Source organism: Acipenser ruthenus, chromosome 4, assembly GCF_902713425.1.
Source record: "Acipenser ruthenus chromosome 4, fAciRut3.2 maternal haplotype, whole genome shotgun sequence".
Taxonomy (NCBI): domain Eukaryota; kingdom Metazoa; phylum Chordata; class Actinopteri; order Acipenseriformes; family Acipenseridae; genus Acipenser; species Acipenser ruthenus.
In genome coordinates this window covers 28,128,917-28,146,355 of record NC_081192.1, presented here as the reverse complement: position 1 = coordinate 28,146,355, position 17,439 = coordinate 28,128,917, and the positions used below count along the sequence as shown (strand labels likewise).

The window sequence follows — 17,439 nt, the reverse complement described above, 5'->3', positions numbered from 1 at the left end:
AACAATTTATTTAAAATGTACAGTAATCCGGGATATGTCTGCCCTAACCGCTTCAGCTACATTAGTTTATTATTGAAGAAAGTTAGTTCAGATATTGTAGATCCTATCAGTTTTCATACACTGTGTTGTATGTGCTCCATGTGCTGCCATTGCTGGTAATGTCTCGTGAGCTGTTTGGTGTCTCTGTGTTTTGTAACCTGATAACACATTATCATCAAAGATACATTTAAAAATGGTTAATTCAGTCTTTTCAAATGCGACTTGTTATCGTGAGTGTCTTGAGGCACACACTGATTTGGTTTATTAAATCTTTCCAGAACCGCCGTCGTATCGCTGACACGTTTTGTATTCTGATTTCCATCTCTACATGGCATGTAAACAAATGCGAAATGTGCAGCTGTTTCTCTTGCTACAAAAAGTTGGAAATTGTTTGAGCTCTTGAAAAAAACCTGAATCAGACACACGGCACTGAACAATTTGGCGTTTCCCGTTCTGGTGAGTTGCTTCACCATTCAGTTAAATGGTGTGCATGTCTTGTACATTGGTACTGCATTTTCAACATGTGTAGGGGTGCTATGTTAATTTAATTTGACAGTTTATTAACTTTAGTTAGTCTGTTACTTTTATTATTATAGTTTATTAACATACACTCGCCTATTGCTTTTCTTTTACTTATTCAGTTCATTTCATATGTTGATGCACGTGCGTCATGACAAGTAATACATATTCATGTATTTGTTTATTGATTCGTATTGTCTGGTGGCTAACTCCGTCTTGGGGAGCACTTCGGCTATAAGAAGACTTCGCTTGCTTCCCGAGGGGTGTGCTCTTAGCTGGAGACTATGTACTGCACACAATAAATAAATAATAAATGAATTTTAAATGTACATAGAATAGCTTACAGTGTATGCGTGGCTGCAAGAAAAACACATAGCCTACCTGCTATTTTCTAAAATAGTCCACAATTGTCTTTTGTTGATATGATAACCTTAGTGTAACATTTTGCACATAGGGCACCTCCATTTTCTACATGATTACCAAAATAGATACTGAACGTGTAGCGTTTCTTTTTTTCACAACGAAATCTCGCAAAAGCCTCACAATCACTGGGTCATCGTTGGGGTGGAAGTGGCGGCTGCTGTAATACACTACAAGATGTACTTATTACTAGAACAGATGGAATACTTGGAATTACTTTTGGGGTAATTGAATACAAAATAGCATTAAAAATCGTCATAATGAATACAATATCGTACATTTCTGGTAACTCTATTTTTATAATGCAGTTTTTTTTTTTTAAATGTAGTACTTTGCAAGACTGAATTGTAGGTAATGTGTTTTTCGGGTGACATAATACCATGAAAGTTATTTACCAGTGTGACCCAGGACCTTGTTAATAAGTTTATAAATATTTTAAGTGTAATTCTGACACCTGTAGGATATAGGAGAGCTCTGAAACTTAACATGCAAGATGTCTGTATTCTGTTTTGCTACTGTTACCAGAGTTACCTGCTTTTCAGATGTTGGACTGGTAATAAAGACATGACATGAAGACCAGTGCAAACCGTGGTACTGATTAGAAAATGTAAAGTTCATAACAAAAGAATCCTGGACGATGTTCAGGGCTCCGGACAAACTTTTTGCCTAAGGAGCCAATGGCTCCTGAGCCAGAGATACTTAGTAACTTAAACTCTGCAACTGTTTAAGAGCTGAAAACAATGAAAAAAAGGTGTAATTAAGCAAATTATTAGTTCAATTAAGGGTTTAGTTAAGTGGTTGAGAGCTCAGTTTGAATGAAAGCCAGAAGACGCGAGTCCCCAGGATCTAGTGAGTGGGAGCGGGCATTGGCAGCAGCGGAGATGTGTAGAATGTGCAGGCTCCTTAATCTTGCCTTGATTATGCTGCATTATTAGGAGATGAAAAATCTACATTTACATGAAGTTCAAAATAGATTTATAAAATAGAGAACTCTTATTTATCCACAAAATAAGAGGATGTTGAGTAACAATACAGTACATTTCACTACAGTTTTAGCATAGTGAGAGCAGCTGTAATCTCTATGAAAAGAAAACATTGACTTCTATATTTGTGTCCAGCATCAGAACACCAATTCATTTGTTGACATTGCACACTACAACAGAAAGCAAGATTGCTGTTAATTTATGTTGTGCCCCTCACGTCTTGGAACATCCCAAGGTACAGTGTATTTTGTACAACCAGCGTTCCCTGTAAGATTTTTATATACAGAGAAACTTGCCGTTTTGACTGAGAAGGTAAATTATCAGTGAGAAACTTTCTGCCATGCATCAACTGTTTAATGTATTATTTTTGTTGCATTATATGATTTTGAAACAATATTCCAACATTTAGAATCTCAACAATTTTACAATTTGCTTTAATTTTAAACCTATACAATACATTTATTCTGGCTCTTCCTCTGATTCTGAATCCTCCTCTGATATACCGTATAACAGGACATTTTGGCGGGGAATTTATTTTGGCTTTATTGGTGGTTTTGATTGGATTGCCAGTAATTCTTCCACCAATCAGAGTGTGACATACAGTGAGTGGTCCCTGCCTCTGACAGACTGGTATGCAGCACAGGTTAAAGTAGCTCTGAGCAACGGAAAGCATGTGTCGGATGTCAAAGTGGATATGAGAGTGGCAGTGTGATGAAGCCAATTTGCTTAAAAAAATTAAAAGCAGACCGGACATTTACATCAATGTATTTAGAAAATCTGGAATTTATGATGCAGTCAGGAACTCCGAGGCAGTGTAAACTGCTCCTGCTACTGTGGTACCTGTACGACTGTTCTTTTTTATGTTAAGCAGTTTTGTGTTATTTTTTTTTACAAGGGGTTAATTAAGTATTGTAACACGACAATAGTTTATTCCAGACTTGTTAGAGTCTAACAAAAGCAAATTTGCTTTGGGTTGTTATTGTCCATTAGTTGTAGATACTACTATTAAGACGCCCACCATGCAGGTATCGCAACGTCCCTAAAAAATATTTTAAAATAAATTGGTTCTGCACCATATAAAAATTAGTTTTGCCAGTGCTTGCTAGTCTACTAACTAGTTTTAAATTTAAAGCATTTTTGTTTTGGCTTTATTGTTAAAGTTTTCACATGTGGCAATACTGTCCTACTAAATTATATTGTGATCGTTCCACTGTGTTATGTTAGTGAACCAGAGTGACGTTTTAAAACAGAGTTAGCAAATGCTTATCTAAAGTGTACTGCACCTAGTGTACTGCACCTACTAGACCTTGTGACAGCCTGGAGAGACAGCTGACAGGAGGAAAGAGACCCCATTGGGGCTGGTAAGGGTTAGCTACCCTTGTCGGCAGTATCCAGCTCTGTGTTTACAGGATGCTGGAGACACCCGCCCAAGGCTTCTAAGAAATTAAAGAGAAAAATACCCCTAGAGTCTGCGAGAGCGGGGGCGGAAGATGACTCAACGTTGGACAACACGGTTAACGACTTAGGAACGGAAACGGATATGAGTATGGAGAGTACTTCACAAAAGACTAGTTCAAGATCTGCAGTTAACAAAGACATGGAACTCCAGGTTTGTGTCTGCGGCTGGAGCAAGGCGACAACTGTCAGGGGTTTGAAGATTCATCAAGGGAGAATGAAATGCTTGAGGGAGAAGGGACAAGGGCCTCGCATTGATCAGTACTTCTTACGAAGTCAGTCAAGTCAGTCGAATGAAATCCAGCGACAGGAAGCAAACCACAGTTCGCAGGATATCAGCACCCCTGTCATAGATGTGAGGAGGACTTGCATGGACACAGTTAGTGATGAACCTAATGATCCTTGTGAACCCGGTCAGACAAACCAGCATAAGAGAGAAAAGAACCTCAACGGGCACAAGCCTGGAGTTAAATGGCCAAGAGCTTGTGAGAAAACTGCATGGGACACAGTAAACACAGATCTCTGCGTTGCATTGGAAAGATTAAGTGGAACAGTTGAAAAGAAGCTGGATAAATTTGGGGACATCATCTACGCATATGGAAGTGAGAGGTTTGGAGTTGAAAAAAGGAAGGAAAAAGTACAAACTATTCCTGGAAAGTCTAGACGGCAGCAGGAGATTGAACGCTTAGTTAGAGAAAGGAGACAGCTGAGGAACCAATGGAGAAGAGCAGAACAAAGTCAGAAGGAGGGACTCAATCTCTTACAAAGGGTCATAAAAGATAAGCTTGCAACATTGCGCAGAGCTGAGCGCCTACGGAAACGCTACAAAAAGAAGGAGCGTGCGAGAGCTAACTTTTATAAAGACCCATTCAAATTTGTAAAGAAGTTATTCACCAGTGAGAAGAATGGCACACTAAAAGCATCTAAGGTTGAGCTGGAGAGATATTTGGAGGAAACACATACAGATTCAAAAAGGCAGGAGCCTATGTCAATTCCGTCAGACATCCCACCTATCAATCCACCAGAATACCAAATGGAGGACTGTGCACCTAAGTGGAAAGAAATAGAGCAAGCTGTGAAAAAAGCAAGGGCTTCATCATCTCCAGGGCCTAATGGAGTTCCGTACAGAGTGTACAAGAGTGCTTCAGGAGTTCTACGAATTCTGTGGAAATTGATGAAAGTGGCATGGGAAAAACAGGTTGTACCAAGAGCATGGCGCCGAGCAGGTGGAGTCTTTATACCTAAAGAAAAAGATTCTACAAGCATCAGTCAGTTTCGTCCCATTTCCCTATTAAACGTAGAAGGCAAGATTTTCTTCAGCATTATTGCTCAGAGATTGTCAGCTTACCTATTAAAGAACTGCTTCATTGACACTTCAATACAAAAAGCGGGCATTCCAGGTTTCCCAGGTTGCTTAGAACACATCAATGTGATCTGGCAACAAATTCAATCAGCTAAAAAGGAGAGGAAGGAGCTCCATGTGACATTCCTGGATTTGGCTAATGCATATGGTTCAGTGCCACATGAACTACTTTGGGCAGCATTTGATTTTTTCAGTGTACCGATGACAATAACAAATTTAGTGAAAGCCTATTTTGGAGATTTGCAATTCAGTTTTTCAACTTCAGAATTCAGCACTACATGGCAATGCCTAGAGGTTGGAATAATGGCAGGATGCACCATTTCTCCACTGGCTTTTACCATGGCAATGGAAGTAATCATTAGGGCATCAAAATGGGTAGTAGGAGGAGAGCGCTTGGCTTCTGGAATGCGACTACCACCAATTCGAGCATACATGGATGACATGACAACCATGACTACAACAGTAGCCTGCACTAATCGATTATTGGGCAAATTAACCAATAACATTGAATGGGCACGAATGCAATTCAAGCCCACTAAATCAAGGAGCATCTCTATAATTAAAGGCAAAGTAGTAGATAAAACATTCTTCATTAATGGTGAGGCAATACCAACAGTGTCTGAGAAGCCAGTGAAGAGTCTTGGGAGATGGTACGACGGGGATCTAAAGGACACAGTTCGTGTGGGAGAAGTTAGACAACAAGCAGTGGAAGGGTTGAAGAGCATAGACAGCTGTGCTCTACCAGGTAAACTAAAACTCTGGTGCTTTCAGTTTGGTCTACTGCCGAGGTTGCTGTGGCCACTGACTGTGTACGAGGTTTCTTTGACAACAGTAGAGAAGCTGGAAGCTTTAATCAGTTCATACATCAGGAAATGGTTGGGAGTTCCACGCTGCCTCAGCAGAGTGGGACTTTATGGTAAAGGAATACTGCAGCTACCAGTCTCTGCTCTAACCGAGGAGTTTAAGTGCGCCAAGGTCAGACTGGAAATGACATTAGTAGAGTCACGCGATAAATGCGTAAGGGAGGCAGCACCTGTGTTGAAAACTGGAAGAAAGTGGGCGGCAAAGAAAGCTGTGGAAGATGCAAAGGCTGCCCTTCGAATTGGTGATATCATGGGGCAAGTTCAGCATGGAAGAGGGGGTCTTGGTTTCAGTTCAACTCCTCCTACATGGCACAAGGCGGCCCCAGCTCAAAGAAGGAAGCTGGTAGTCAACGAGGTGCAAAAGCAGGAGGAGAGGATGAGGTGTATAAAGGCCATTTCCCAGGCCAAACAGGGAGAATGGATGAGATGGGAGAGTGTGGAACAACGCAAGATTGGCTGGCAAGACCTATGGTCAATGGAACAGAGCAGGATCAGTTTCCTCATCAGGTCAACATATGATGTTCTCCCATCACCACAGAACCTAAACCTCTGGGTAGGAGAGGATCCCTCATGTCCTTTGTGTTCATCACCTGCAACATTAAGGCACATTTTGACAGGATGTAAGGTGGCTCTTAGCCAAGGACGGTTTACTTGGCGCCATGACCAGGTGCTGCGATGTTTGGCCTTAGCATTGGAAGACAAGCGTAACATGACCAATAAGTTGCCACCTGTTCCATCAAAACATTACACACAAAAGACAACATTCCTCCGCCCAGGAGAGCAACCACCAAGAAAAGGTGTTAAAACCAATCCTCGCCCAGGACAACTGGAAGCTGCTAGAGACTGGAATATGCTGGCAGATGTTGGTCAACGGCTTATTTTTCCACCTGAGATTGCCACCACTAACCTTCGACCAGATATTGTCTTGTGGTCTGGATCAGCACGCCTTGTTCACCTGGTAGAGTTAACAGTGCCATGGGAGGACGCTGTAGATGAGGCGTATGAGAGGAAGAAACTGCGGTATGCTCAACTAGCCACTGAAGCGGAACAGCGAGGATGGAGAGTTCGGGTTTACCCAGTGGAAGTGGGTTGTCGAGGATTTGTGGCACACTCTACAACCCGGTTTCTCAGAGACGTCGGATTCAGTGGCCAAGAGTTGCGTCGCACAGTGAAGAACTTATCTGAAGCAGCAGAGAGGAGCAGCAACTGGCTGTGGTTGAGACGGAAAGATTCTGGCTGGGGACAGGTAAGTAAGCTGGGCTGAGTTGAGTGGGGGACGGAGGGGGGTGATGCTGGGACGCCAGAATCACCGTCGAGCCCTCTTGAGGTGTCGTGGGCTAGTCGACGAAACACTGAGGATGGAAGGTGCCCACTTGAAAACCCCAGAGATGTACCCTACTTAGCTCAATCCAGACGGTTGTCATGCTGATGCGCTGGGGAGGCCGCACTTTGGTTGATCCCCGGAGCCAGCATCGCAGCCGTTGTGTGTGCTGATGCGCCAGGGAGGCAAAATAAGCTGATCCCTGGAGCCAGCATTACACTTCAGCCATTAACACCAGACAGAAGGATATCTACATCATCATATGGAAGGAAACGTAAATGGATGGAGACGCATATGGATCACATTAGTTTACTGTAAAGCTACGTCTTAGTTGGTGCTTATCTTGGCGAGAGCCGAGTTCAAATCAGCATGAAGTTTTAACATCTACTCTCGTGTAATGGAAATCATGAAGATCTGGATACGTCCAGTGACTGCTGTGAATAGTGCAGCTGGCAACAAGGGAAAGACCTTGTGACAGCCTGGAGAGACAGCTGACAGGAGGAAAGAGACCCCATTGGGGCTGGTAAGGGTTAGCTACCCTTGTCGGCAGTATCCAGCTCTGTGTTTACAGGATGCTGGAGACACCCGCCCAAGGCTTCTAAGAAATTAAAGAGAAAAATACCCCTAGAGTCTGCGAGAGCGGGGGCGGAAGATGACTCAACGTTGGACAACACGGTTAACGACTTAGGAACGGAAACGGATATGAGTATGGAGAGTACTTCACAAAAGACTAGTTCAAGATCTGCAGTTAACAAAGACATGGAACTCCAGGTTTGTGTCTGCGGCTGGAGCAAGGCGACAACTGTCAGGGGTTTGAAGATTCATCAAGGGAGAATGAAATGCTTGAGGGAGAAGGGACAAGGGCCTCGCATTGATCAGTACTTCTTACGAAGTCAGTCAAGTCAGTCGAATGAAATCCAGCGACAGGAAGCAAACCACAGTTCGCAGGATATCAGCACCCCTGTCATAGATGTGAGGAGGACTTGCATGGACACAGTTAGTGATGAACCTAATGATCCTTGTGAACCCGGTCAGACAAACCAGCATAAGAGAGAAAAGAACCTCAACGGGCACAAGCCTGGAGTTAAATGGCCAAGAGCTTGTGAGAAAACTGCATGGGACACAGTAAACACAGATCTCTGCGTTGCATTGGAAAGATTAAGTGGAACAGTTGAAAAGAAGCTGGATAAATTTGGGGACATCATCTACGCATATGGAAGTGAGAGGTTTGGAGTTGAAAAAAGGAAGGAAAAAGTACAAACTATTCCTGGAAAGTCTAGACGGCAGCAGGAGATTGAACGCTTAGTTAGAGAAAGGAGACAGCTGAGGAACCAATGGAGAAGAGCAGAACAAAGTCAGAAGGAGGGACTCAATCTCTTACAAAGGGTCATAAAAGATAAGCTTGCAACATTGCGCAGAGCTGAGCGCCTACGGAAACGCTACAAAAAGAAGGAGCGTGCGAGAGCTAACTTTTATAAAGACCCATTCAAATTTGTAAAGAAGTTATTCACCAGTGAGAAGAATGGCACACTAAAAGCATCTAAGGTTGAGCTGGAGAGATATTTGGAGGAAACACATACAGATTCAAAAAGGCAGGAGCCTATGTCAATTCCGTCAGACATCCCACCTATCAATCCACCAGAATACCAAATGGAGGACTGTGCACCTAAGTGGAAAGAAATAGAGCAAGCTGTGAAAAAAGCAAGGGCTTCATCATCTCCAGGGCCTAATGGAGTTCCGTACAGAGTGTACAAGAGTGCTTCAGGAGTTCTACGAATTCTGTGGAAATTGATGAAAGTGGCATGGGAAAAACAGGTTGTACCAAGAGCATGGCGCCGAGCAGGTGGAGTCTTTATACCTAAAGAAAAAGATTCTACAAGCATCAGTCAGTTTCGTCCCATTTCCCTATTAAACGTAGAAGGCAAGATTTTCTTCAGCATTATTGCTCAGAGATTGTCAGCTTACCTATTAAAGAACTGCTTCATTGACACTTCAATACAAAAAGCGGGCATTCCAGGTTTCCCAGGTTGCTTAGAACACATCAATGTGATCTGGCAACAAATTCAATCAGCTAAAAAGGAGAGGAAGGAGCTCCATGTGACATTCCTGGATTTGGCTAATGCATATGGTTCAGTGCCACATGAACTACTTTGGGCAGCATTTGATTTTTTCAGTGTACCGATGACAATAACAAATTTAGTGAAAGCCTATTTTGGAGATTTGCAATTCAGTTTTTCAACTTCAGAATTCAGCACTACATGGCAATGCCTAGAGGTTGGAATAATGGCAGGATGCACCATTTCTCCACTGGCTTTTACCATGGCAATGGAAGTAATCATTAGGGCATCAAAATGGGTAGTAGGAGGAGAGCGCTTGGCTTCTGGAATGCGACTACCACCAATTCGAGCATACATGGATGACATGACAACCATGACTACAACAGTAGCCTGCACTAATCGATTATTGGGCAAATTAACCAATAACATTGAATGGGCACGAATGCAATTCAAGCCCACTAAATCAAGGAGCATCTCTATAATTAAAGGCAAAGTAGTAGATAAAACATTCTTCATTAATGGTGAGGCAATACCAACAGTGTCTGAGAAGCCAGTGAAGAGTCTTGGGAGATGGTACGACGGGGATCTAAAGGACACAGTTCGTGTGGGAGAAGTTAGACAACAAGCAGTGGAAGGGTTGAAGAGCATAGACAGCTGTGCTCTACCAGGTAAACTAAAACTCTGGTGCTTTCAGTTTGGTCTACTGCCGAGGTTGCTGTGGCCACTGACTGTGTACGAGGTTTCTTTGACAACAGTAGAGAAGCTGGAAGCTTTAATCAGTTCATACATCAGGAAATGGTTGGGAGTTCCACGCTGCCTCAGCAGAGTGGGACTTTATGGTAAAGGAATACTGCAGCTACCAGTCTCTGCTCTAACCGAGGAGTTTAAGTGCGCCAAGGTCAGACTGGAAATGACATTAGTAGAGTCACGCGATAAATGCGTAAGGGAGGCAGCACCTGTGTTGAAAACTGGAAGAAAGTGGGCGGCAAAGAAAGCTGTGGAAGATGCAAAGGCTGCCCTTCGAATTGGTGATATCATGGGGCAAGTTCAGCATGGAAGAGGGGGTCTTGGTTTCAGTTCAACTCCTCCTACATGGCACAAGGCGGCCCCAGCTCAAAGAAGGAAGCTGGTAGTCAACGAGGTGCAAAAGCAGGAGGAGAGGATGAGGTGTATAAAGGCCATTTCCCAGGCCAAACAGGGAGAATGGATGAGATGGGAGAGTGTGGAACAACGCAAGATTGGCTGGCAAGACCTATGGTCAATGGAACAGAGCAGGATCAGTTTCCTCATCAGGTCAACATATGATGTTCTCCCATCACCACAGAACCTAAACCTCTGGGTAGGAGAGGATCCCTCATGTCCTTTGTGTTCATCACCTGCAACATTAAGGCACATTTTGACAGGATGTAAGGTGGCTCTTAGCCAAGGACGGTTTACTTGGCGCCATGACCAGGTGCTGCGATGTTTGGCCTTAGCATTGGAAGACAAGCGTAACATGACCAATAAGTTGCCACCTGTTCCATCAAAACATTACACACAAAAGACAACATTCCTCCGCCCAGGAGAGCAACCACCAAGAAAAGGTGTTAAAACCAATCCTCGCCCAGGACAACTGGAAGCTGCTAGAGACTGGAATATGCTGGCAGATGTTGGTCAACGGCTTATTTTTCCACCTGAGATTGCCACCACTAACCTTCGACCAGATATTGTCTTGTGGTCTGGATCAGCACGCCTTGTTCACCTGGTAGAGTTAACAGTGCCATGGGAGGACGCTGTAGATGAGGCGTATGAGAGGAAGAAACTGCGGTATGCTCAACTAGCCACTGAAGCGGAACAGCGAGGATGGAGAGTTCGGGTTTACCCAGTGGAAGTGGGTTGTCGAGGATTTGTGGCACACTCTACAACCCGGTTTCTCAGAGACGTCGGATTCAGTGGCCAAGAGTTGCGTCGCACAGTGAAGAACTTATCTGAAGCAGCAGAGAGGAGCAGCAACTGGCTGTGGTTGAGACGGAAAGATTCTGGCTGGGGACAGGTAAGTAAGCTGGGCTGAGTTGAGTGGGGGACGGAGGGGGGTGATGCTGGGACGCCAGAATCACCGTCGAGCCCTCTTGAGGTGTCGTGGGCTAGTCGACGAAACACTGAGGATGGAAGGTGCCCACTTGAAAACCCCAGAGATGTACCCTACTTAGCTCAATCCAGACGGTTGTCATGCTGATGCGCTGGGGAGGCCGCACTTTGGTTGATCCCCGGAGCCAGCATCGCAGCCGTTGTGTGTGCTGATGCGCCAGGGAGGCAAAATAAGCTGATCCCTGGAGCCAGCATTACACTTCAGCCATTAACACCAGACAGAAGGATATCTACATCATCATATGGAAGGAAACGTAAATGGATGGAGACGCATATGGATCACATTAGTTTACTGTAAAGCTACGTCTTAGTTGGTGCTTATCTTGGCGAGAGCCGAGTTCAAATCAGCATGAAGTTTTAACATCTACTCTCGTGTAATGGAAATCAGCTACTAATCCTTTCCAGTTACTGGTATCTTAAAATTAAGGACTATATAACGATAATGCTGTAACTCACTTTTAGAAGGCCTTTTTTATTCTTATCCAAGTTGCTGCAGTGACATTGTAGATGCTATAACGAGTTACTGTAAATGAGATACTGTTTTAGAAGTCAGATTTCATTAAGTAAACATCAGGGCTTGAATTTCGTTCTTGTGTGCTGGTGGGATTTTCCCACTATGCTGCAGCCAATCGCGGGAGGATTCCAAAATTTTAGGGGGGAATGACAAAAGAAAAGGCACTTTTGCATATATAAAGCTATATATTTTTTACTGCATTATCATTCACATGGTGTTGCCTTAAAATAAGCTGCTTTCAGGAAACCTACACCTGTTCATCACTGGGAGGGGGGGCAGATTATTAACTTTTCAAGACACAACGTAGAAATAACTGGAAATATAGCCATGCGAGTGGTATATACTGTATCTGAAGAATTGCTAAATCCTGTTGTGACGATATGTGAGAAGGATATTTTTTGAGCGTATTTTATTCTCTGGATTCAACATAGTTAACTTTATGTTATTTACTCTTGGTTATCAAGATCCATTGTACAGTAGATGGATTCTTTGACTATTTTGAGACTATTAAATCAGAAGTGTGTTGTATGATACTAACTTGTTTGTAGCACCACAGTGTGGAGTACATAGTCCAAGGGATAGAGGAAGACTCTTGCTGCAGAAGTTTGAGTTGTGCCATGTTTTACTGTCCTACCTGAAATTTCCCTCCCTTCCCTCCCATTGGTTTGTCTAATTAGGCTCATGGTAAAACTTGGAATGGTTCAAACAGCTCATGCAGTGACTATGGGAGCCTTTTCGAACTGGTGTGGAATATCTGTGCGGTACAGTCTGCTTCAGTGGACAGTTGTAAAACTAGCCTGAGGACTGGGTACTTGGATGCTGGAATGTTGCTGGAAAGGGATCCTTGATATTTATATTGAGCCAAGAATGTTCTAAGCTCTGGCCCACGTGCTTGTTGCTTCTAATGTTAGCTTTATTAATGTATCAAATAGGCCTAACTGAGAAAAGGTATTGTGTCTCGTTTAACTTATTGCACAGTAATATGTTTATAAAATGCCAGATAAGACAGTGAAACAAACTCTGTGTATAATGCTGGAAGAGGTCCAAGACAAACCAGACACAAAGCTGCTGTCAAACATTTACCGGTCTACTGTGACAGAAAGACAATAATCCTTGGTGGTAAATCTCCCTCTCGACCTGTGAGGGCGCTAAGTAACGGGAACAGAGTACTCTGGACTACTTGGCCTGACACTTCGTTCCGAGGGTTAAAAGGAAGTTGGTCACGTAGAAAAGAGACAGAGCTTTGGTACATTAACTCACTGACCCGGAGGGGAAATGATGTGGCAGCTGCAATCGTTTACCAAGGGGTCATGAGTGACGGTATAAATAGGGGTCGAAGCAATGTTATCTGTTCCTTTGTTTTGGTTGTGTCATTTACCTAGAAGGACCCGTACTGTTGGTGAAATAAATCATGAGTGTTTGTTTGTACTGTCTATTGAGTATATTCACTAGATGGCTAACACTTTCCGGAGCTGTCACCAGAGGCCAGCCCAAACCCGGAACAGCACTTTACGTGTACCACTGTATAACGGTATTGCACCATAATCACTAATTCACGTACTAACCGGACTTGTGTATGTGTGTTCTGTGTTTAATGTGGGCATACAAGAACAGGCCTATTATTCAGGGACCAGCTTGGGGAATTATAAATGGTAATTACTTACCATCATTATTATTTCCTGTTTGTTTCGCCGTCAGGCACTGGACAAAAACAACTAATAAAAACAAACCTTTTCACCTGGATTACAATTGTCTGTTTGTTCTTTAATCACCTGTACACAATTTAACCTCTTTGCCTCATCTAAACATTCCCTTCATCAAAAAATTGTGTGATTTGAACTGACTGATTTTAACTTCCTTTTGGCTTCTCTGTATCTACTATTTCTAAAGGTTCAAAACAAAATGCAAACATGTATGTCCAGTAACTTCAGAAACTTCTAATAGATAAGGCTCAACTCTTCCAGATATTTAAAATATACCTGCAGTCTAGGCATTTCCAATCCATTTTACAGTACATTGCCTAACTAACCTGTTAAAATAATGTATTTGGCCCTTTGTTTGACGCCAGCCACCAACAGTGTGGCAAATGTCCTGTTTTAAGTTCATCTACCCTTTCCAGTCTGCCATTTTTGCACAGTAATTCATAGTGCTCAGACAAATATCCGGATACTTGAATTTATATTTTTGGACATGTATTTGGATACAAAAATCAGATGTTTGTATATTCCTACTAATGACAAAAATACCTTGCACTTATTTACCATCTCACCAGAATTTCCATGACAGTTTAAAAAAAAATGGCAAATGAAAAAGAGCTCTGTGTGAAATCGGGAAATTAATTAATTAATTAAACAAACATATACATAGCAGCTCTTGAGCCTCTATTTAAAAGTTTTAGACAGCAAAAAGTAAACAAACCAGATTATGTGCACACACACATAGTGATCTCTATGGAAAGCCATCCTGCGACAAAAACGTGTTGTGCTGCTTTAGAGCGAGCCAGAATCTCATGGGACAGAAAATAAGGCAAGCACGTAATTCTGAAATGCCTCACTTAGACAGTACCCAACTTCCTGAAAATGTTGTGTAGTGATTTTTATATAGATTGTATATATTATATATGTTTTGTTGTGACTGTGTAATGTATTAAATGGGAACAAAAATGGTGAGTTTTTTCCCTTTTTTACAATGCCATTTATATGTTTAAAGTTAAATTTCAGTTATCGTTTCTTGTTCAGCTACAAAAAGGCAGTAGTAAACCTCATGTTATTACTTTATGTAAACGTGTCGATGGCCACTGTTTTCTGTGAAGAAACAGCAATGGCAAGGAATGAAAAAATAAGTAAATAAATAAATAAAATGCATTTTCAGCTTTATGTATTTTTTTCGGGAATAAACAAAACATTGTTTATCTTGTGTCATTTGGCATCCTTTGTTTTGTAGTTGATTCACTGGGGTAAAGTAAGTCCTACACAACTTATGCTTTACTCCTAAGGTATTTTTCTATTTTAACGTGTAACATATTGTAAGGTCTTATTGCTGTGAAATAAAGGCGCACACACACAGGGCCCCTGTCCCTGCTGCTGTGCTGTCTCTGCCTGCATTCAAAGCAATGTAATTACTTTTTGAAACACGAACGAATATGCAAACAAACATTTAAATTGAGTGAATATCAGAACATGAAAGTCCTGTGTTTGTCCCAGCACTAGTAATTCCACAAATGATAGTTAATATTGTTCAACCCTTAGGTTGAATCTTTCAACCCTATTCACTGGCACATGAACAAAAATAGTTTGCCCACAAACCGGCCTTAAGACACTAGTCAAAGAACTATTGCCCTCTCACACTGCCGTGAATTGTGAAAATGCTATTGCCCTCTGACATCACAGGTATAAAACAGATATTGACTGTAGTTTTCATATTGTAGTGGAAAAAGCTGCTTCCAGTGAGCATTGTTGTCCATTGTCTATCACTTTAAACTTCAGGGCAACATTTTTCCATTTATAAGCTTCTGTGTACAGTGCTGCATATCAAACAGTAAGGGGGCCTAATATGGCTGCAGTACTGCAGTCATGTCACTTAGTTAGTGGAAGATGGACACAAGATTTTGTTTTGGCTAGATCTTGGGAATCTGTGTTACTGGTACGTGAACCAATTTGTATTTCAGGAAGGTGTGCAGCACACCATTAAAAGACTTTTTGTCCTAGAATACCTCGGCAAAAATGTAGCAGTCCAAACTAAAAGTGTGGTGTTTAATCTCCAAGGATAGTTGTGGTCCTTGAAGGAAGGATGCTGTAATTGCCAGGTTATCCAGCAGGAAAGGGTGTTACTGACTTGACATACTTATGTAGCCTGTTTTGTATACTGTGTTAATCATATTCTTCTTTGCTTCCTTTACAGGAGAGGAATAGAAACAAACAGTAACCTTATGGAGATGTCACTACTAGAACTACAACACTAATTATGTAGACCCTTAAATAATTGCCTAACCTCAGAGGAAGAGGGGGTTCTAAAATGTTTTCTGCTGAAGACTACATCTCTGAACACTTGACACAACAGTGGACTCTGTATTGGTTCTTGATGCATCTGCCCTTAACTCCTCTCACACAAAAAAAAACACACTTGAACTGTATCTTTGTTACGCACTTTCAGTCCTTCTAAAGCTTCTACCAATATCTCCTGTCCTCTGTAACACATCCTAGTAATAGCACAGGAGACTTGAGCAATTTGTGAGGATTTCTTTAACTGCCTTTTGGATTTGTTGGTTTTGTTACTAACACATTAACCAGTGGGTTCCAATAAGGTGAGGTTTCACAATGCTTCAATCTTTGTGTTGTAAATTGATTTTTTTTGTTTGTTTTTTTTAATTTGATAAGTTTTAGTGCTTTCCAGAAGAGGGGGGGAAAAAAAAAATCTGCAAATCATGCCAGAATTAGATTGAAATGATCTTGCGCAAACTGTATCATTTTAAGTGGAAATCATGATGGGGAATAATAGCAAATCTATCTGCAATTTGCCAAATGAAAACCAACATCAAATTATACAATTCTTCTAGACTGACCTTTCCCTTGTTTAAAAATTAATGTACTACTAAGGAGAATATTATTATGCAGCTTGGTGGGTGTCACCAGTTAATGCACACATTTGTTTGTCCTGTAATGATGTAATAAGAAAAAGTGCATTTGTCTAAGGAGAAATTTGTTTGATGCTACCAGAGATCAAACTGTCCTGAACTTTGGAGTAAACGTACCTCAGTCTAAATCAGACTTTTTAAGACCTCTGTAACTGCATTTACAATGTAACTTTCTAGCTCTTCTATCAAGGAAGTGGCAATTTTCTCCTCTAGGTGATTCACTAGCTAAATAAACATAATACTTGTTTAGCGACAGTAATGCTTTTGAGTTGTTTCTGTTAGTTTAGTGGTGTTGTGTGTTTTTTGTTTTTTTTCTTGGGTGGGGTGGGGGCGTGTGTTAAGATCATCCATATTACATATTCTTAACCCGTATGTTCAGGATCCTATGATCAGGAATATTCTGCTTCTAATGAGGTACTCTAGTCCCACTAAAATCTTTGCATGATTAAAGAGTCGCATCCAACCTCAAAATTGATTTGAAGAGATTGTTTTTGCTGTTAGTTGTATGTTCTTTATTTGGAGTTGATGCTGTTTAGCAGATCAGCTGTTTGGTATAATAACTAACTTTCAAGGCTTTTGTGGACATTTGACATATCAGAAGATTAACTGTAAAAGGTCATATATATGATACAAACATGACAATTCTTATATACAGATGTAAAAGAGAACATCTGTTTGTTTTTAAATTTTCCATTTAAAACTGAAGGAGACCTTTAAATGTCTTAAACTAGTGTTTGTTTGTATGCAAGCTACTCTAATAGTAGAGTATCAACCCTTCAAGTCTGCAGTAAGTGTGTGTCTTATAACAGCAGCCTTGTTATTCTTCGACATCAGTGAATTATCAAACAAAATAAAAACATAAATGAATGATGCCCCCTTCTTGGACAGAGCGATCTTTAGTAGAAGTATTTCCGATCTTTGATGCAGTTGGTGTCTTTTTCATTGAAGACATTTTAAAGAAATTGTGCAGCTCTGTGCAGTGTTCAAACATTTACCAGTTCCTAAATGGTAACAATATAGGGCCCTATGAAATCCGCATTAATGAGAACACAGAGAAATCAAAAGAATAACACGGAATCCAGTGCTGTACGAAACAAAATGCATTTGGCAGTAGAGCATTAACCTTGAATTTTACATATTTGAAG

General features: G+C 41.5%; 1 protein-coding gene across 5 annotated transcripts in view; it reads left to right on the top strand.

Annotated features, from left to right (window-relative positions):
• LOC117400665 (YTH domain-containing family protein 3-like) overlaps positions 1-16,549 on the top strand; it is a 28,183-nt gene extending 11,634 nt beyond the window's left edge. For all 5 annotated transcript variants that reach the window (XM_034000927.3, XM_034000928.3, XM_034000926.3 and 2 more), the window contains exon 5: positions 15,562-16,549. In XM_034000927.3, the coding sequence (XP_033856818.3) occupies positions 15,562-15,585 (24 nt within the window). In that variant the 3' untranslated portion in view covers positions 15,586-16,549. The remainder of the gene's footprint in view (positions 1-15,561) is intronic.
• Positions 16,550-17,439: the final 890 nt, after the last annotated feature.